Genomic DNA, 22,193 nt, shown 5'->3' with positions numbered 1-22,193 from the left:
TCCGGTGCGCGGACCGCTGGAGCGCGCGGCTGTGCTCGCGGGCAGAGTGTTTGTGTGTGTGTAAGGATGGCAGCGGCAGCGGTGGCGGACGGAGCTCGCGCTCTGGACGAGTCCTCGGACAGCGACGCGGAGCACGAGCCCTGCGCGCCGCAGAAACTCATCCGCAAAGTGTCCACGTCCGGTCAGATCCGCAGTAAGGTGAGAAGCGCCGGCGCGGTCCTGCTCTGTGATGCGGCTCCGCCGGTGACCGTTACTCCGCTCCAGCGAGACCCGCGAGGGCCGCAGAAGCCTCGGGCTTTCCTGGGTGGCGAGGCGGGAGATAGGCTGCGGTCCGGCGGTCAGCCCTCAGCCTCCGTCTCGGAAAAAAATAACGGTCTCGCGGAGAAAAGGCAGATTTGACAAAATGACCTGTTTTAGTTTTGCAAAACTTTTTAAAATGTTATTTTAGTAAACAAAATGTATATTTATAGTATAGTATTATATATATATATATATATACTGTACTTGTGTATGTATACGTTTTAATTAAGTGGTGTGTGTGTGTGTGTGTATGGAAGTGAACTGTACCCAAATGAAACTGGGGATGCTGAATGAAGCAGCAGCTCACTGTGTGTGTGTGTGTGTGTGTGTGAGAGACAAAAAAAAACCTTTTTTTTGTTGTTGATCAATTCATGTTCTAGCAGTCTAAGTCTAAGATAAAAGGGTTTTGTGTATATGTGTGTAAGAGACTGACTGAGTGTGTGTGTGTGTGTGTGAGAAAGGCCAGAATGTCAGCACACACACTTACAGGAGCATTGCGTGCATACAGGTGGTCGAGCGAGTCTGAAACCACACATGCGTTCATAGACACACATTTTGAAAAGCTTTATCATGACCTTTAATGTCAGCGGAAACCAAAGACGAGTGTGTTTGTGTGTGTGTGTGTGTGTGTGTGCACAAAAGAGCGCGAGAAAGAAAGAAAGAAAGCAATCAGTATTATTTGAGCGCATCCTCAGAGAGTGATGGACATGGAGTTGTACAGCGATCAGGTCTGTATGTTATGTTTTATTTCCATAATCTAAGTGTGTGTGTGTTTGAGAGAGTGAGAGAGTTTAGAGTTTTTCCTCAGCTGTGTGTACTTCTGTCAGTGAACTTTTTTTTTTTTTTTCAATAAGGTTTCTTGTGTTCTAACCATCAATCGTTGCCATATCTGATACCGGAATGTCCCAAGACATGGCGTATCCATGACAGCGACTGCTGAGGATCAGCTTTGAGAACGATTAGAGTTTCTCTCTGTCACACTCGCACACAAACGGCCATCCTTTAAGACCGTAGTTGCCAGAGCTTTAAACAAAACCACTCTCATTCCAACATCAGTTGTAGATAAAGAGTAAGCGATAGCGAGAACTAAACAGGAATCCCTAAACAGACATTCTGCGACATCGGATGTAACTCTAAACGGATAAAAAGTACACCGTTATGCAGTTCAGTCTCAAGAATTGCAGCTTCGTTAGCGCAATGTAACGGGATTAGGAGTACTGGACCGCCTCTTATTTTAACCGGGAGCAGAAAACTGTTGTCATGGCAACGTAATGAAATCCCAAAGAAGATGTGATCAATTTTAGGATCCAGAAACTACATGGTAAATTATATTTGCTTGTGTGTGTGTGTGTGTGTGTGTGTGTGTGTGTGTGTGTGTGTGTGACAGACGGTACTGAAAGAGGGCAAGCTGATGAAACAGACCAACTCTTTTCAGCGCTGGAAGAGACGCTACTTCAAGCTGCGTGGGAGAACACTGTACTACGCTCAGACCGCTAAGGTAGGTTAGGGCGCGTGTGCGCGAACACAAACACACACGTCTTGGAAAGTGTAGGTGCCTATGGTAATCTAATGCTCCAACATCAATTTACAATCTCACAAGCTTGCACTTGGTAGTTACAGCCTGCCCCATATAAGGAAATAGGCGGAGTCAGGACGGTTTATGTTAGCTATCTAACTAGCAACAGAATAGTCTGGTAACCTGATTTCAATCGACACGATTGTATGTCTAAATTTATGTCTTCACGCTCACCATAAGAGGTAAACTCAATCCCTCCTTGCTTTTCCTGCCTCGTTCAAGCTAGTAACGTTTGCTAACTTTTCTCTGACGCGACCAGCTGTGGGATCCGCCCCCCAGGCAGTGGACCAGAATCGTGTCCTCCAAGCGAAAGTACAATATTTTATTTCAACTGCAAAATAGGATAAAATAGTGTTTGTTATTATTATCATTAATATTTTTTTTACTGTTTTATTTCTCGTTTTCTTTTCTTCTTTCTGTCTCCTTCAGTTTTTTTACCCGCCGAGCGCGCTTTCACTCACGGCAGCATCGCTAAGCTATCTCTGTCCGCCGTAAACCGATAGCCATCTTAATTAAACACTCTCTTTAAAGTAATTCTCTTCTGTAGCTGATCACGGTCGACGGAGGTGACACGCTTTATGAAACAGATCGTGCGGCGCTAATGGCAGCTCGTTTTACGCCGCCAGGCTCATCTTTCTTTCTGTCTTTTTCCCCCTCTCCTCCCCTTCCTGTCTGAGCTGAGCGTTAATCCACACGCGGCACCTGATAACAGCAGGATTTTATCTCCTGACCGCAGGCGAACAGACGTGTTCATTGAGATTTCACTGTGTGGATCTTTAACCAGCTTCAGATGAAGAACAAAACAAATAAATCATTACATGATGATGATGATGATAATGATCTCTCACTGACATTGTAAAAACAACTGGGAGAAAAAATTATTTAAAGATAAAAGTATTGGCACCCCTACTCATTCTGAGCCGGTTGTGCCTCTGATATCATGTCATGTCACCTGATAATATTTTTACTATGCAAGACATGTAAAGCAATCTTACTTCAGCCTAAAACCTGGATTTTGCTTTATCGAAAATGTAAAAGTACAAACAGGTGTTTGAGTCAAACCAGGACTTTTTGTTCTGTACAGAATAACAGAACACAGCACTGAAAGTTAAAAACTCCCTTTGTTTTTTCTGTATAAGGTAGAAAGTTTTCTAAGGAAAACAAAATTGGTACAGCGTATAATATGGTGCCTAAGACTTTTGCACAGTCCTGTGTGTGTGTGTGTGTGTGTGTGTATTATTCCTTATGATAAACAATAGAATTCTCTTGTAAATATTATTAATTATAAACATTATTAATAGCTAACAACATCTTGGGAAACCAGAAGTGCTACATCAAAGCATAAAAAAGTTAAAACTTCTTATACAGAGTTTAGATTTTTCACTTAATTTCCAGTGTACTGAAGGGAGAAAAAAATTATGAAAAAAATGTTCTCTTGTGACTCTTTTATTTAGTTTTATTCAGTTTAGTTTGTAATTACTAAAATTCCAGTAATACAGGTGATAACGGCGTTAACCCGCTGATTGCTTTAGTCCCAAACTATATATAATAGACGTTACACAAAATGATTATAATTTTACTAGAATTTTGGTGATTTATTATTATTAATTTTTTTAAATAAAGTCAGGCAAAAAATTTTATAGACACTTCAAAAGAAAAATAGTACGATGTATGTTTTTTTTTTATATAAATAATAATAGTATCATATTATTATCGTAATATTGTCAGATATATAACGTATAGCAATAAATGTAGTAATAAAATATTTATACAAGATTTTCTTTTCCTGAATTATGTATACATTTTCTGGCTGACTCTGTATATTAAAAATGTATTATTTATTTTAATTATAGTTTCATTTATTATAAATCATATTTATTTATTTATTTTAATGCAAATGTAAAGCACAAATGCTTTCAGAATATAAGGTTTGTAAGGGAAAATAATATTTAAATAAAAGAAAAAAATATCAATGCATATTATTTATTTTTTTATCTATTTATTTATTTATTTATTTATTTATTCATGTTTTCACTTTGAATGAAATATTTATAATGTTTTCCTGGAGAATAAAAGCAAAGGTTTTAAAAAATAATAATAATAAATAAATAGAGAGAGATGTTTTAAGCGGTACAGCCCAAAACAATAAACCACAAAACGTTACTGCAGAAGAACAGTAGCTCTGTCTCGTGGGTGTCGAGTTTCCGAATCGCCTCAAACTTTTATATCGCACGTCTGACTCATCTGATCTCTAAACCATAAGTTACGTATACACAAGAATTTTATAAGAACATAATAACCTCCAAATATACTTCTTCTATTTCTCACAGTGAGATTAAACACCTCAATGGTCAGGATCACGCTCGGTTTATTTCGAGTGCATCTCCTGTTGTGCTCCACCCACGCACACACACACACACAAACACACCAAGCTTCCGTTCTGGTTTCTGGTAGGAGCTGTTTTTAATCGGGCGTCGCACACGACCGAGCGTTGCACTGGCGTCGAAGCGCCTCTTCAAGTAAAAATGAAAGTCCTTACATGCAATGAAAGAAAACCACAGCAAGCTAAAGATAAACACTGTGTGAGTCATGCCTCGAGACGTTATGTAGAGAGGATGAAGATTGTAGCCACAAGGGTGAAGAGAAAAAAAGAGAGATAGACAGGAAGTTAAGCGTTTTAGAGCGTTTGGGCTTTAAGGACAGAAAAACAAAATGTAATGCTAATAATAATTAGAGATGAGGCAAAAAAAAATTATTTAGTAATGAATCACAATTCTTTTGTGTCGATTCATTTATCGCCACATTAACTCCAAAGCAAATTTTAAATGATTTATTACGTTTATAATAGAGACGACCAGTGACAAGGTGACGAGACGAGATGAGACGACCAGTGACCAGGTGACCAGTGTCAGTTTAGTCAGTGACTGGAGTTGGCTGTTTTTCTGCTTGATCAGACATGACCGATCACGTTGGATGTAACTGATTCTCCGTCAAAACACTTGGAGCTGCATGTGGTCGCATGCACACAAAGGCTCCACATCTGAGAAAGCATTTGAGGTGGTAATACATCTCCATCTCAAGTTTTTTTTTTTTTTTTAAGAAATAATAATATCGTCAAATAATTATGGTAAAAATTTTGCTTTTTGATAAATTAATTAGAAGTTAAATGTATTTAAAGTTAGTTCCTATTGTTTAAATACTGCACTTGGTTTTTAAAGTGAGAAAACTAATGTTATAAAGAACGGGCTACATTAAACTAAAAGTAGTCCCCGACTTACGAACATCCAAGTTACGAATTTCCACAGATACGAACAGACCATGGTTTTACGGACATTCGTAAATGCAAAAAAAATTGCAGAAGTAGCTTATGTGGATTGTACAAATAAAAGACACTGCAGTGTACCAGATACTATTATTTACAATTATATACAATATTTTCAGTGTGTACATGAATGTACAAATTGTCTAAAGTACAAACATTAGACAATTTATTAGACAGTACATTAATTAAACATATAATCCTAATTTCGGAAAATTCTCAATGAGACCGAGTTCACAGTCCAATACACTGGAAAACAGCTCTAAGGTAAAATGACGTACAGGATTCCCCTCGCGATTTAAAGGCGCACAGAGACTACACTGTTACATTTAATGTGTGCGAGATTAATTTGCTTAGGTGCGGTTATGGTTTTTGGCCACCTGATGGCAGTGTGGGGAAAGTGGATAGAGATTTAGTCAAGCGGATTGTTATGCTTTACATTGTACAGTATAATCGTGCCAAGGGCTTATAAGACTCACTTTGTTGAACTTGAAAACAAATCCGACTTACAAACGTGCTCCTGGGACGGAACTTGTTTGTAAATTGGGATCTACCTGTATTTATGTTCAGTTCAGTTATAAAACTTACAAGGTATTAATATTTTTTAAAGATTCAAGGTCTTAATTTTAACATAATCGGGGGAAAAATGTGATGCCAATTTGTGATATTTATATAATCATAATACTTGCAAAATCACAATATTAAGAGGTATTATGATAATATTGTATTAGGTGGTGACTGGTGAGTCCCATCTCTCCTAATTCAAGATTTAAAGCACTTTATTACAGTTGCTCACAGTTGTAATTGAGTAGAAAGGAAAAGTAATAAATAACTACAAACATGAAATTAAATAAAAAGAGTCCTAAAACAGTAAGTACCATATTGCACACTAAACTTTGGAATAATTTTAATGAATACAGTATGTAAAACAGTAAGTACCATATTGCGTAAAGTCCTAGAACCGTAACATATTGTACACTAAACTTTTGGATACCTTAAACGAATACAGTAAATATACTATTGTAACATTATTGCACACTAAATATGACCCAAGAGCATTTGTAAATATTGGACAGTAATTTAATATATGTATGTAATGTTGTATTATTATATGTAATATTGTATTACATCTTTTATTGAGCTGTCATATTGCAATTATCATATTATTAATACAGGTAAGTATTATTGTCCTATTGTGTTACTCTTACTGTCAGTGAATATCCACATAGTGTATGAGTCTTTTCTTCCAACAGATGGCTGTTGGAAGAAAAGATCTCCTGTGGCGCTCCATATCATATTATTATTATTATTATTATTATTATTATTATATTACTAGCTCTGTGCTGGCAGGCGCAAAAATCTTAGCTGGATTTTTTTTTTCATTAACTGTAAATTTCCTGTTTGTTATTTGTATGTGAATTTTTATAAGTGTTTAAGGAAAATTCTAATGTTCACCAATCGCTAAAAAAAACTCGAGACATGAACGATTTCTTAGCTTACACTACAGATACAATCGAATCGCAATGTTCTTTCTAGTTGAACATTTCTGTGTGTGTGTGTGTGTGAGCTCTTTTTAGCATCGGAATGATAACAAACTGCACATTTTTGCGCGATAAGGCATACTAGCGTAGTCTCACGTCAGATTCTGGAAGCTCGTCCATTAAACAAAAAAAATAAATAAAAATTGAGAAGATTGGAACGGAGGGAATAAACGTCACTGGAGTTTTCTCGTCTCGTGCCATGTGCTGAGATGTTCTCGATGTTGTCTCGGTTGATCTGACGGATTGATTTGTGTTTGTTTGTGTTTGTTTTAAAGTCGATCATCTTCGACGAGGTGGATTTGACCGATGCCAGCGTGGCTGAATCCAGCACCAAGAACGTTAACAACAGCTTCACCGTAAGTCTCGAACACATACTCACACACATACACACACACATATACACATATACACATTCGAATTCTTCTCTTCTTCTACTCAGCTTTGATCAGTCTCTGTCTCCTTTAAACTATTTCAAGCTGTTGTGTGTCTGTGTCTAAGTGTGTGTGTGTGTTTGATGTGTATTTATAGTTTGACATTTGGCCTGATTTAGTTTTAATGGCAGGGTGGAGATTTGAGCCTGCGTGTATCCGCTTCCAGCCGCGCGTGTGCACGAGTGCGAGAGAGTCAGCGTTGCAACGTTGTTGTTTTTTTTGCGGCGCTCTGACTGGAAACGGGCTTCATGGTACGAAAGTCTCCAGGGGGAAAAAAAACGCTGTTAGAAGTTGAAATAAATAAAAGAGGGGGAAAAAACGTGAGGTTGAAGGAGTGCACGCTGAGTGGGATGAGTGTGTGCTTGCTTAGAGAGAGAGTGTGTGTGTGTGTGAGAGAGAGAGAAAGAGGAAGGCTATTTTTATCTGTGGGAACAGAGGGGGCTTTGTAAATGGCTCAGGAAGTGGAAGCTGACGTCAACTCTGTTACACACACACACACACACACATAATTGGAATTCTGATGTGTAGTGGGACTGTGTGGATCCAGCTGTTTTAGTTAAACATATCGAATCTCTCCTTCTTTTTAGATAATCACTCCGTGTAGAAGGTTGATTCTTTGTGCCGAGAACAGGAAGGAGATGGAGGAGTGGATGGCAGCTCTAAGAAGTGTCCAGAGCAGAGAGCACTTTGAGGTGGGTTTTCATGTGCGTGTGTGTGGTTTCCTTTTCAGGACAAGGTCAAGACTTGGATCCGGATACCAGCAACAGTTTATAGGTAGTTGTATCCGAGCTTTATATAGTGTGTGTGTGTGTGTGTGTGTGTGTGTGTGGTAGTCTTCTCAGTACAGCATGGACCACTTCTCCGGGATGCACAACTGGTTCTCGTGCTCGCACGCTCGGCCGACGTACTGCAATGTCTGCAGGGAAGCGCTGAGCGGAGTGACGTCACATGGCCTCTCTTGCGAAGGTGTGTGCATTAAATTATCTCTCCCTAATGTTTCCCTTTGGGGTGTCTCAGTGTCTTACTGTGTTTGTTTGTAGTGTGTAAGTTTAAGGCCCATAAGCGCTGCGCCGTCAGAGCCACCAATAACTGCAAATGGACGACGCTCGCGTCCATCGGAAAGGACATCATCGAGGATGAGGACGGGGTGAGTGTGAGAGTGAATGCACAGCCTGGTGAGAACTGGCTCCAATCAGAAGTAATGACACCCTTGTCTGTCTGTCTCTCAGATCTCGATGCCCCATCAGTGGTTGGAAGGAAACTTACCCGTCAGCGCAAAGTGCAGTGTGTGTGATAAAACCTGTGGCAGTGTTCTCCGATTGCAGGACTGGCGCTGCCTTTGGTGTAAAGCCATGGTAAGAGGGCGAGCCTGGGTTTTGTTTAGAACAGCAAATAAGTATGTGACGTCACAGAGCGGTTTAGGGATTAAAGAGCATATATATGTGTGTGTGTGTGTATATGTATATATATATATATATAAATATATATATATATATATATTAGTGCTGTCAATCGATAAAAAAAAATTAACTAATTAATCGCACATTTTTTTTGCAATTAATCGCGATTAATCACAATTAAAAGACTGAAACTTTTTGGATATGTAAATGTAAATAATTAATGTTAACTCAAGACAATGAAACTATTTAAATTCAAATATGATTGTTTATTGGAATTTTTGTTTAACTTGTAACACAGATTTTCTCATGTAAACTGCAATAAACCATCAAAATCCTCCAAATTAACTGTTGGCGTGAAAGCCATATTTATTACAGAAATAAAAACACAGGTATGTGCCATTTGTGTCATTTAAATTTCAAAATAATTAATGCAATTTACATTGGCGAGGCCCTGTAGAAATTGTTTCGGTGGGGTGTTTTGCTTTTAAGTGATATGTCAAAGACGAATTACTTCCGTGGCATTTAAATTCGGCTTTGCAAAATGTACAGATTACTTTTGTTTTATCCACAGAACCATCCCGCAGATGGTTTGTCCATACTTCTTTGCACGTTGAACACACGTCGGCCACAACAGGAAATTAAAAAAACTGCAACCGCGTTAATTGCGTTAAATTTTTTTAATGCGTTAAATATTTCAAATTAATCGCATGCGTTAACGCGCTAATTTTGACAGCACTAATATATATATATATATATATATATATATATATATATATATATATATATAAGGATCTTGAGGTTATCAAGTAGTAGAATTATAAGCTTCTGAGTAGAAGACCTCGGATTGCGAGTAAATCGGTTCGCGAGTGTTCCGCAAGACAAGCAAAGATTTTGACTTGGAAAACAAGTATCATGTATCACGCATGCGCTTCTTAATTTGACGCCAAGCATCACTTGATCACAACTGAGCCATCGATTTTTTTTCTCTCTGGTGCTGCGAAATTGTGGGTAATCGTCTCCCCTGCTGGATCTTAGAAACTTCGGGGGATTATTATTATTGGATCTTTGAGGTATTATAAAGCTGTACTTTGTGGACTGTAAGGAGGAAATTTCATATATTACAGAGTGTAATTTTTAATAATTATTTAATCTTTAGGGATGAAAAAGCGAAATTTTAGGGATTATTGGTTTGTTAATTTTTATCAGAATTTTGTCGATTATACAGTGGAAGTTTTCTGTAAATATAGTAAATTGGAATTTCAAGGATTATAAGATCTTAATATGGTAGATTTTAAAGTAGAATTTGAGGGATGAACAAGGTTTTATATATAAATTGTCATTGATAATCTGTAAAAAATACTTATAAATAAAAATGAAATCTCTAATATACCCTGAATAGTTCGATTAATTACCTAAATGTCTAAAATATATACAGTAGGTATTTAATTGAACAATTCAGTAGGTATAATTGCGGTATATTAATTTTTTGTTCTATTTTATAAGTATTTTTTTGTTGGAGGTTGTAGAGAAATAATTATGTATTATAGGTATAATTAATTATTAGCAAATTTCTGTGGTTATAGGGTCTTATGCTTTATAGAGATTTTGCTGAATTTTGGAAACAAACAAGATTTTATTTTTAATATTTAAGAAATGTAGGTAATTATAAAACAGCTTTGTTGAATATGGTACAGAATTGTCAAAAGATTATAAAGATATACTTCATGGATTATAGAAAACAAATTAATAATATTATGGGGTGAAATTTTAGATAATTTGGGGACTAGTAAGTGGGTCTTTGGTAGTTTTTTTACGATTACAAGGGTGGAGCTTGTAGAGAGCAGTGCAGTGTTGAACAGAAATGAATGGAATGGAGTATAGTATTTGTTTGAGTGGTATTTTCAGGAATTTACAGAGTATATTTTGGGCATTATAAATCTGTAATTTAGGGGTTATAGAATTTTGTTATATATTAACGAGTGGGTCTTTGGGTAATTATAAAAAAATTTCCATTACCTAACAAATTTCGTTATATCACTACAATGAAAATAAAATCTTCTTATCTTTATCTTATCTTTAAATCTGAGCTTCATGGATTATGGGAATAATTTTAAAATATTATAGGGTCGAATGTATTGTAATTGTTAATTATTCAGTCGAAATTTGACAAATTATGGAGCATCATTTTCGGATTACAGCGTTGGTCTTTAAAAGATTAAAAAACTGTACTTTAGTGATTAAGAGAGCAGAATTTGGAATTTGACAGTGAAAATCTAGGTAAATATTCAAAAGAGATTTGTAGATTATAGAGTGAAATTTTGGTATTGGATTATATCACTGAATTTTTTGAGGAGATTATAGAGTGGATCTTTTATCATTTAGTCATTTTTTAGGATTATAGAAAGCAAATTTACAATGTTGCGGGGTAAGGGGTTTTATATAATTATAGACTATTAATGTTTGGATTATAGAGAGGAAGTTTGAGATTATAAGTAAAAAATTTTGGATTATATAGTGGACATTTGAGAAATTACAGAATAAGGTGATTATTGAAAAGATATTTTGGCAGAAAGTCAGGCAATGTAGAGAGCAGGACATAATGAAGGAGACTTCTGGATGACTATTCAAGGTCAATTTACAGAGGGACAGAAGGGATTACAGAATGGAAATGAGTTTTGTGGATTATAGTGTATGTTTACTAGATTACAGAGTGTAATTTTTAGGAAAACATTGTAATTAGAGTTTCTAGATACATTTTATGGATGATACAAAAGCAATTTAAGAGAAATTGGGACTAGTAGGATTTTATGCAATTATTGAACAGAATCTTAGGGATTAGGTGAAATAATACATGGGCATCATGGGGATTATAAAGCCTTTGCCTAGAGATTATGATGTGTAAATTTGGGAGATTAAGGTAAGATTACAGGATTAAATTAGAGAACTTTAAGAAGTATTTTACAGATTATCACTGTTAGCGGTTATAGAGAAAAAAAATGATAGATTATAGTTTTTGGATTTGAATTTAGATTGGGTAATTTCTGTGAGATAGAGATAGAAATGAGCCTTGTAAACTCATGGGAGGCTACAGAGCAGAGTTGTTTAGGGATTCTAGATTTATAAAATGTTTTAAACGACTGTGTGTGTGTGTCGGCGTGTTTTAGGTGCATGCAGTGTGTAAGGATCAGCTCTCTATGAAATGTCCGCTCGGTCAGTGTAAAGTGTCCGTGATCCCTCCTACCGCTCTCAACAGCATCGACTCGGACGGTGAGCTAATCTCATCTATAACACAGAATTGTGTAGTCTGTACTGTATATGTTTAGTGTGTGTGTGTGTGTGTGTGTGTACAGGGTTTTGGAAAGCGTCATGCCCCCCCTCGTGCTCCAGCCCCCTGCTGGTATTCGTGAACAGTAAGAGTGGAGACAATCAGGGTGTGAAATTCCTGCGCAGGTTCAAACAGCTTCTAAACCCGGCTCAGGTGTTCGACCTGATGAACGGAGGACCTCACCTGGGGTAACACACACACACACATAATGTACATGTGGATAACTCATGTAATGTATATGCTTAGTGTGGGAATTTTAAAAGATGGTGTGTGTGTGTGTGTGTGTGTGTATGTTTGTGTGTGTGTGTTTGTAGTCTACGACTGTTTCAGAAGTTTGATACGTTCCGGATCCTGGTGTGTGGAGGCGATGGGAGCGTGGGTTGGGTTCTGTCTGAGATAGACACACTGATGCTGCACAAACAGGTACACACACACACACACGGTTTTTCTTACAGCTAAAACTAAATAATACAAGATGTTATTGTATTACTAGCTGTGTCTGCGACTTATTCTCAACATTAAAAAAAAAAAAAAAATCACAAAACGAAATAAGTTCTCAAAATCCATATTTGTAAGCCAAGACAAGTAATACATAAGTACAGTATAGTACAACGAAAATCATAAAGTCAATTCCCTGAAAATGTGCATTTAAAACCGAGTCAAATAAAAGCAACAAAACTTTCCAAACCATAACATTATCCAAATCACAAAGCAAGTCCTATTGATCCGATTTTTACAAGCCGAGTCAAATTAAAAAAGTAATTGCTTTTATAGTCTTTGTTTCTAATACTTCCTTCGCTTTCTTTTCTGTTTGATGTGTAATTAATTAATTTATTTATTTTTAATTTTTTTCCTTTTTTTCTTTTTCTTTTTCAACGACATCCGAATTTATAATTTTTTTTAACAGGTAGTTATTATTATTTATTTGTTTATTGTTTTTCATACTTTATTATGCGCCATCTATGATAGAGAAAGTACACTGTTTTTTTTTTTTAAGAAATAAGGACGTCTTATGTTTAAATTTCAGATTAGCATATCTTCTCTTCCTGTGGGCCGGTTGCGATGAAACAAAGCCTTTATGTTATCTCGAGCTCGGCCAAATACGCCTGTGAAAATCCTCTGTTTCACAAATATCTTCAATGTACAGACGCAGCAACTTTACAGTTCTGTTATATGTATATATTATGAATGAGGCTTTCATCAGCATGAATGACTGTGTGCTGCCCTCTGCTGGCTCCTGGGTGTTAATGCAGTGTCACAGTGTGTTGGTGTAAATTATTTTGTTGATGTTTGTGTGTGTAGTGTCAGCTGGGTGTTTTGCCACTGGGAACTGGAAATGACCTGGCCAGAGTTCTGGGCTGGGGCTCGGCGTGTGATGACGACACACAACTTCCACAGATCCTCGAAAAGCTTGAAAGAGCCAGCACCAAAATGCTCGACAGGTCTGCGCATGTGTGTTTGAGTGTGTTTGAGTGTGTATGTGTGCGTGCGCGTGTTCATGTGGGTGTGCATACTTAATGCATGTTCATGAAATTTTTCTTTTTTATGGTCATAGATGGAGCATCATGGTATATGAGACCAAGTTTCCACGGCAACACTCGAGCTCCACGGTAACGGAGGACTGCAGCGATGATTCAGAGGTGACGACATGCTAATGAGCTTCTCTCTGATTGGCTCCACCGGAGCAGTTTCCACATTGACTCGAGTAAGCCCTGTAGCTCCACCCCTTGCTGTTCTTCTCTGATTGGCTGTTTCCCCAGCAGGTGCAGCACATTCTGACCTATGAGGATTCGGTCGCAGCTCATCTGTCCAAGATCCTGACTTCAGATCAACACTCTGTAGTGATCAACTCTGCCAAGTAGGTCACCCGAAGAAGTGTGTGTGTGTGTGTGTGTGTGTGTGTGTGCGCGCACGTGTGTGAAACGTGTGTATATTATTCGATGTGTGTATGTGTGTGTGTAGGGTTTTGTGTGAAACGGTAAAGGACTTTGTGGCGAAAGTGGGTCGGGCGTATGAGAAGAACACAGAGAATTCGGAGGAATCAGAGACCATGGCCAAAAAGGTGAGCTCTGATTGGCTAATTAAGATCCGGAAACGGGCAGTGATTGGTGGAAGTGCTTTTTTTTTTTTAATTTATTAATTTATCTAGTTTTAATTACAATTAGCTTAATTTCAGTCTCGAATTAATTTACCTAATAGGGCTTGGAATTTGCCTCTGATGTACCGCAGGACAGAATGATTCTGATTGGCTAATACTGTCATGATCTCTGTTCCGATTGCCCGCAGTGCGGCGTCTTAAAAGAGAAGCTGGACTCGCTGTTGAAGACGTTGGACGAGGAAGCTCAGGCTTCCGTCGTCAAGCCGACGCCGACACCCATGCCCACGCCCACCATCGCGGAGGAGCAGGAAGAAGGCGATTTGCATTTCTCCCAGACCACGCCCATGCTCAAACTCTCAGTCCCGCCTCCTTGTTCACCCCGCCCACCTGCTGCAATCTTTAAACCTAGAGAGCAGCTGATGCTGAGAGCCAACAGCTTGAAGAAAGCCATTAGACAGATTATAGAGCACACGGAGAAAGGTACACACACACACTCACACACTGTTGCTTATTCCACTTAAATAGGTACACATACTTACTCTGTATGCTCTGTCTTCTCTACGTCCACTTCCAGCGGTGGACGAACAGAACGCTCAGACGAGCGAGGTCTTCGGCACGGTGTCCCCTGAAGACGTAGAGGAGGAAGATGAGGATGTTCAGGAAGACCAGGAGTCTCTAAGATCCTACAGCAACAGATCACACCATCACAGGAGAGGTATTACACCACACACTACCACTAATGTCATTCTTTATTCGTTATTACCCATAATTCCACAGCACCAGAGCATGGTTTCTAACTCCTACTGCATGTCTCACACTTTATAACCCTCTTCTCCATCTCTGTGTCAGTGTGTAAGGCTCCATGCGAGAAGCTCATCGCTAAAGGCAGCTTATCAGCAGGCAGCTCAGCATCGCTTCCTGCTCGGACAGGAAGTCGTGAGAATATGCTGAACATCAAGATTCTGTTCCCTGGTAAGAGCAGAGGGAAATCCAGACTGCTGTTTTGTCAGAGCACTAGTAGAGTGCAGTGAAATAACCCATGTGTGTGTGTGTTTGTGTGGCAGGCATGTCCGGCACTCTCCCCAGCAGTTCTGTTATCAGCAGGCTGCTAGTTAACGCTGACCCCTACAGCTGTGACCTGGAGAACCTGTGAGTGGCCTTCATCACCACCATCATCATCATCACCTTTTATAAAAATTTATATAAACACCATCTATTTGCGCACACAGGGAGTGTTACACAGAAAAGTGTGTGATGAACAATTACTTCGGAATCGGACTGGATGCCAAAATCTCACTGGACTTCAATAACAAGAGGGACGAACATCCAGAGAAATGCAGGTACGCGTTCACGCGTGCACACACACGTGCACACTTATTCTGCTTAATTACGCACCAGTAGGACATCTGATCTATCCTCTGATCTATCCCCTGGTACTTCCTTACACGACAGCCGGTCATTTTTAAATATAGCAAGTCTCTTACAAACGAACATTCAAGTTACAAACTTTTCGAAGATACGAACATGCGTTCGCACGTTGTTATTTATTTCTTAGCTAAACAGCTATTTTTCATCTGCAGTCCCTTCACAATAATATGTCACCCTGATCTGTTCAATTATGGAATTTAGATGACATGTCCAGTGAATACATTGTCACATGTGTGCAGCGTGAATCCCAGGATGTTCGGAGTCGTGTGTTAAAGCAGCGCTGATAAAGCTGGTACTATTGCTAAGAAACGGCAAGCAATGACAATTGAGACAAAAGTGAAAATAATTGAGAGAATGTTGACCCCCCGATAGAGTGTGTGTTAAATGAGGGGGAAGGCAGGAAACAGAAAATAATGTCAATTTAAAGTTGCAGCTCTTGGTTATAGTCATGTTTACCTAAATGTGTTACACAGGCTACTGAAGTTGTTGCACTTGGAAACTCTAACTGTATACAATGTTAATTTTAATATGATAACGTGTATGTTTGTGTGTGCTCAGGAGCCGTACGAAGAACATGATGTGGTACGGGGTTCTGGGGACCAAAGAGCTTCTTCATAGGACGTACAGAAACCTGGAACAGAGAGTGTTATTGGAGGTGTGTGTGTGTGTATGCGCTTGTGCAATATGAGCTGGAAGACCTACAGTCAACCATCCTTTTACTCCATCCTACTTCCTGAAATTGTCAGGGGTAAAGTTGGAAGTTAAAAAAAAAAAAAAAAAGAATGTAATGGTTAACTCGTATACTGTACAGTACTGTACTGCTCTGTCTCCCGCAGTGCTAGAATGTAAAATACCCATGTAAGCCCTATATGTACTGTAATTCATCCAAGCGCGTTTTCTTTGGTATGCACTGTCGCATTTTTTGGCATCCGTACTGTACTGAGTGAATGCGGTAAAACCTTTCCAAGCCACAAAAACCTTTCCAAGCCACATTGTTTCCTCTATGGTTGCTCAGTGTTCTCTCTACTGTACTAAAAAATGTATACAGTGTTGTGAATTTAGCTGAATTTATCTTAATATTTATTGGTTACAAAATTAGTTAATTCAATTGTTCTTTATAGTTTAGTGTTGAGAAACGCATAAAAAATTATGTATATTGCCATAAAAAAAGATTCCGGGAAATTGCGTGGGATTCCATGACCGATTATTAGTTAGAGTCTAATGAAACATCAGCGAACGACTGAACCGCGACTTTGTTGGGGTCGAGTGTACTCCTTGTGTGTTAGTGTCTGTTCATGGCAATGAATAACCTCTTACTCTGTTTAGACTTTATTAAAGTGTAAGTGTGTGTGTGTGTGTGTGTGTGTGTGTGTGTGTGTGTGTGTGTGTGTGTGTGCGTGCGTGTGTAGTGTGATGGACGGCCCATACCTCTGCCCAGTCTTCAGGGCATCGCTGTACTGAACATTCCCAGTTACGCTGGAGGAACAAACTTCTGGGGAGGAACCAAAGAGGACGAGGTGATAACCTGTACATGACCACACACACACGCACACACACACACACTCTGTCTGTCTGCCTCTTTCTCTCTCTTTCTCCAGGTTTTTACCAGATTTATACCAGTAAAAACTGGTATAAATTAAAAATCATGTATATATGAAGTGTGTGTGTGTGTGTGTGTGTGTGTGTTACAGACGTTCACAGCTCCGTCATTTGATGACAAGATCCTGGAGGTGGTAGCCGTGTTTGGCAGCATGCAGATGGCTGTGTCTCGCGTTATCAACCTACAACACCATCGAATAGCTCAGGTACATGACACACACACACACACACACACACACACACAGTATATTTATATTTATATATATATATATATATATATATATATATGCAGTACTGTGCCAGAGTCTTAGGCACCATATTATATTCTGTACCAATTTTGTTATATATGTTTATCATGTCTGCATAATTATGTACAAAATCGTTCAGTATTTCCATATATAACTTAAAAATTAATAAATAAATAACATTATAGGAGAATATATGCATGGCTGTAAAGAAAAAAAATTGTACAAGACAGACCAGTTTTCAGATGGAAACAAAAAACCTAATATACGCTCCTGGGATTTGCATAAAAATAGAAAGGAGCGAGTGTGACAAAGTTACCAGAAGAACTCATTTTCTCCAGCAAGCTCAGTAAAACCTAACAACTGTTTTACTTATAGTTCTGTGCGAAAGTCTTAAGCACATACAAAAATATGGCATAAAAGCAAAAGATGCTTTTGAAAACATTTCTATATAAAACAAAGTTCTATAAAGAGCAGTAAAGAGTAATAAAATAAACAGTCAATATTTGGAGTGAAAACTTGTTGCCTAAAATCTGGAGTTTGAGATACAGATTTGTGCAGTTTTATAAGTAAAACAGTACTGTGTTTTTATATATATATATATATATAACTATTTAAGACAGAATATTGTGTGCTTAGACTCATGATCTGGACTTATTTTTGTGTGTATGTCTGTGAGCAGTGTCGTACAGTGAAGATCACCATCCTCGGTGATGAAGGTGTTCCTGTGCAGGTGGATGGAGAAGCGTGGATCCAGCCTCCAGGATTCATTAGGATCCTACACAAGAACCGCACACAGACACTGACCCGAGACAGGGTGACTTGGACACACACACACACACGTGCGCGCGTTACATAGGTGTTATCCCAGGAAGCCATAATCGATCTAGTAACTGATAGTTTTTTAATTTGTGTGTTTGTAGGCATTTGAGAATACGCTGAAATCATGGGAGGACAAGCAAAAGTGTGACTTTACACGGCCAGTATCCCAGCATGCAGTGCAGCCTGAGATCATCACCGAGGAGGAAACGGCTCAGATCAGTGTGTTTGGGCAGGCCGCAGGGGCGCTAATACACAGGTACACACATGACACACTCTGTACACACACGTGCACAATATAAACAGCGGTTTGTTTGAGCATGCAATTCAGTAGTGTTCTAGTCTGACACGTTTCATCTCTAAACACAGGGAAAACCTTTAATTTAATTGTTACACCCAGTAAGACGTCACACCGTGCACGGCCCATGGTTTAAAAATGTATGTGTGTGTGTTTCAGCATCAGGGAAATTGCTCAGTCTCACCCCAGTATGGAGCAGGAATTGGCGCACGCAGTCAACGCCAGCTCTAAAGCCATGGACACTGTGTATGCCAACTCCAAGAACAACACCGTGAGTGTGTGACGTGTTTCACAAAATGTCACATACGCACCCCGATGACAGTCAGTAATAAGTGTGTGTGTGTGTGTGTGTTCAGGGCCTGACCTGCAGTGTGGTGCTACAGATGGTCAGTAACGTGAAAGCCCTGCACAGTGAGACGGAGCTCTTGCTCACAGGAAAGATGTGCTTGGTAAGGAGTTAGCATAAACGTATACGTTAGCATAAACGTATACATTAGCATGTGAACCTGTTAGTGTGTACGCGTGTGTGAGATGTCTCTGTGCCCTGCAGCAGTTGGACCCGCCTCAGAAGGACCAACTAGTTGCTGCTTTAGCAGCTGTCGCTCAGCAGCAGCGCAGACTCATGGAAATCAGCTGGATCAGTGCGGTCATTGAGCCGACCGACGATGAGGTACACTCGCTAAGACCTACTGAAAAATGTGTAAACTCTGATCCCCTTAACTTTTAGCGTACAGACGGTATTGACGCCTATGCTTGACGAAGCAGAGGACTGAAACAATATTATGGCAATACTTGGGTGTCGATTCGTTTTGTTTTTCAATTTCTCTAAGTATCACGATTTAATAAATAGACTCATTATTACATGTCTCTCAAGTTTTATTACAATTATATGAGAGCTAGTACATAATATAAACTATGTAAAACATGTTGTACATGCTAATAACTGAACAGCATTAACAACACAAGTTCTAATGTTTCACTATCATACTAAATTACGAAATAATTATCCTACCCTTCCTTAATTATATGGTAATTAACAAAACAAACAAGCAGATCGCTAACTACAGCTGCTACGTTGCTAGCTACAGTGAACACAAACACTTACTGTAGCATTAACTACAGCAAATAGTAAAGTGTGTGTGTGTGTGTGTGTGTGTGTGTGTGTGTGTGTGTGTGTGTGTGTGTGTGTGTATAGGGCCATTCTTTGGATTTCTCCAAGCGTAGTCGAAGTGCTAAATTCCGCCTTGTTCCCAAATTTAAGAGGGACAAGAACAACAAGAACAGGGAGATGTGTACTACACTCAACATGCCTGGTATGTATTACCGTCTACATATACCTCATTATTGTCAAAGTTACATCAGAATTGCCTTAGTTACCTCCAAGTTTCCTCAGAAATACTATATTTACTTGACAGTTACCATAAAATGTGATTTACCTCATTGTTATTCCAGATTTACCGGCTAATTAGTGCAGTTACCTAAAATGACCCCAAATTGATCTCAGATTTACCTCAGAATAGAATTACTATATAATTACTACAGGTTTACCTCCGAATTAGCATACTTACCGCAGAATTGTCTAATATACACCACATTAGTTATTAGTTAGTATACTTTATCAGGAATGTACACCGTTACCTCAGAATTACATTAGTTACCTCATATTTTCCTCAAAAGTACCTCAGATTTATGTCAGAATTGCAATAGTTACCTCAGAATTACCCACGGAATTGTCCCATAATTAGTTCCCTCATTTATTACCTCAGATTTAACTTAGATGAAGTGTTTAGGTACGTACCTCAGAATTACCAATGAGGCAGCTCAGACTTTCTTTAGTTGCCATAAAGCTATCTGATTTACCTTATAGTTATTGGGGCCTTATCTAATAATTAGCACAATTACCTAAAAATTACCACAGAATGTTCTGCCTCAGAATTACCAATTGTCACAGGGTTCACTTGTAATGACCTTATTATTTCAGAATTGCCTTGGATATACCTCAGAATTAACAAGTTATGTAATTATTACCAGGAAACTACATTAGCTTTTTTATAGTTAACATCCCAGTTTCCACAGAATTAACTCCGATTTACATCAGAATGACCTTAGTTACCTTAGAATTATCCAATAATTAGTTCCCCTTATGTTTTATCTCAGATTAACTGTTTAGATAGGTACCTCAGAATTATCAGATAAGTACCTAAAGAATTCCTGTACATACGTCCCTTGGTTACCTTTAGGTACCTCAGGAATACACTCTCCAGAATACAAAAGACAGTGTGTCTCATACAGATGTGGTCCTTTGGCAAACTTGTGACCTGTGATTGCATGATGTTTCTTAAGTATATATTATTTATGTGTGTGTGCAGTGAATATGTGGGGAGTGGACGAAGTGGCCTGTTGGTTGGAGCAGCTGTCTCTCTCAGAGTATAAGGAGATCTTTATCAGGCATGATGTGCGTGGACCTGAACTGCAGCACCTAGAAAGAAGAGACTTAAAGGTAATCCCTTTCATGTGTGTGCGTGTGTGTGTGTGTGTGTGTGTGTGTGTGTGTGTGTGTGTGTGTGCATGTCACGTCATGGTGTGTAGTCCGCAGTATGTGGGGTTCAGTATTTTAACTGTGTCCCTTTTATCTATTTCAGGACCTGGGTGTAACGAAGGTCGGTCACATGAAGCGGATCCTCCAGGGAATCAGAGATCTGAATCGAACCAGCACGGCGAGTGAGGCGTAGACCCTCTGAGCCAATCAGACACTCAGAGGGGGTGGGACCAGTCTCAGCATAGCCAATCAGCTCAGAGGGACCAGTGCAGTGATGTCACTCAAATCACAGCCCAGCACAGTGCCTTCATTTCACATTTGTAACATAAATATGGAGGAGAAGCCTTGACTGCCTGTGTGAGCGTGCATGTGTATGTGTTAGGATGAATGGAGTGGTAAATATGAGCCATCAGTAACCAAAGGGCTATGAAAGTGAAATAAGAAACTGTGCTGGTATAATTAGCCATTTGCAAAGAAAAATCAGGAAATATTTTTCAGGAATCCATGCTGTTTAAATTTGGATAGCTTTATTTTAAAATTTGATCACATTGTCCAACTTTAACCACAGTGCGTCATGACAATCAGTCAAGTAAAAAAAATCGTGGTCCAACAGATACAACCACAATCTACCTGTGTGCGTGTGTGTGTGTGTGTGTGTGTGTGTGTGTGTGTGTGTGTAAGTGAGAGAGAGAGAGAGAACAACACTACTCAGCCAAAAAAAAAAAAAAAGAAATACCTATCATTGGGTTGTGTTAGCATCCGAGCGTAAGGGCTAACGATAGAGTTCAGTAACACACTAGCTGGAGTTTACAGTCTGACTTTCAACAACACATCAGTATTATAATATGGGTGTCACAGAAAGTACATTTCCGTTTACGATCAGTGCGGCAGCATTCGTATAATGCATCTAGTCGCCCTATTTAACCAGCCTGATTAACACAACTCTTATTAAACCTGTCTGCTCAGAAATGTGTGTGTGTGTGAGAGAGAGAGAAATTAGTCATATCATAATGTCCTGTAGTATTTGTCTTAAATATTTATTAAGCTCTGTGTGTTTTGTACAAAGCTCTTTATGAGTGTACATACATTCTTCCTGTACAAACAGTCTGTATTAAACCAGTGCTGAGTTACACAAAGTGTGTGTTTGTGTGTGTGGATATAATTCTTGATTCTGATTGGACATAAGGTAAGGGCGTTTTCACTTTAGGGCTTTGGGATTGCTTCCAAAAACACTTGATTCCAAAGTCAGTTTCATTTTGATCAGTGTGAACGGCC

General features: G+C 38.8%; 1 protein-coding gene across 3 annotated transcripts; it reads left to right on the top strand.

The window, feature by feature from the left end:
- The first annotated feature begins 30 nt into the window (after positions 1-30).
- Positions 31-21,505, top strand: LOC128532983 (diacylglycerol kinase delta-like). 3 transcript variants are annotated; one of them, XM_053507154.1, is made up of 30 exons: positions 31-198; positions 1,688-1,798; positions 7,012-7,092; positions 7,755-7,859; positions 8,001-8,133; positions 8,208-8,314; positions 8,397-8,522; positions 11,732-11,834; positions 11,918-12,080; positions 12,207-12,315; positions 13,195-13,334; positions 13,448-13,532; positions 13,656-13,750; positions 13,855-13,954; positions 14,179-14,470; positions 14,565-14,705; positions 14,840-14,962; positions 15,055-15,139; positions 15,220-15,330; positions 15,977-16,073; positions 16,828-16,935; positions 17,110-17,223; positions 17,945-18,079; positions 18,186-18,340; positions 18,539-18,650; positions 18,736-18,828; positions 18,930-19,049; positions 19,575-19,692; positions 20,749-20,879; positions 21,022-21,505. In XM_053507154.1, the coding sequence occupies exons 1-30, from the start codon at positions 67-69 to the stop codon at positions 21,109-21,111; spliced, it is 3,615 nt and encodes a 1,204-aa protein (XP_053363129.1). In that variant the 5' UTR covers positions 31-66; the 3' UTR covers positions 21,112-21,505. The 3 variants fall into 3 exon arrangements, with proteins under 3 accessions (XP_053363129.1, XP_053363128.1, XP_053363130.1); XM_053507153.1 differs by having other exon boundaries at positions 13,653-13,750; XM_053507155.1 differs by lacking the exon at positions 31-198 and adding an exon at positions 914-1,028 and having other exon boundaries at positions 13,653-13,750.
- Positions 21,506-22,193: the final 688 nt, after the last annotated feature.

Source organism: Clarias gariepinus, chromosome 11 (assembly GCF_024256425.1).
Source record: "Clarias gariepinus isolate MV-2021 ecotype Netherlands chromosome 11, CGAR_prim_01v2, whole genome shotgun sequence".
In the NCBI taxonomy this organism is placed as follows: domain Eukaryota; kingdom Metazoa; phylum Chordata; class Actinopteri; order Siluriformes; family Clariidae; genus Clarias; species Clarias gariepinus.
Note: the sequence above shows the minus strand (reverse complement) of the source record. Positions and strands in the feature narration are given on the sequence as shown.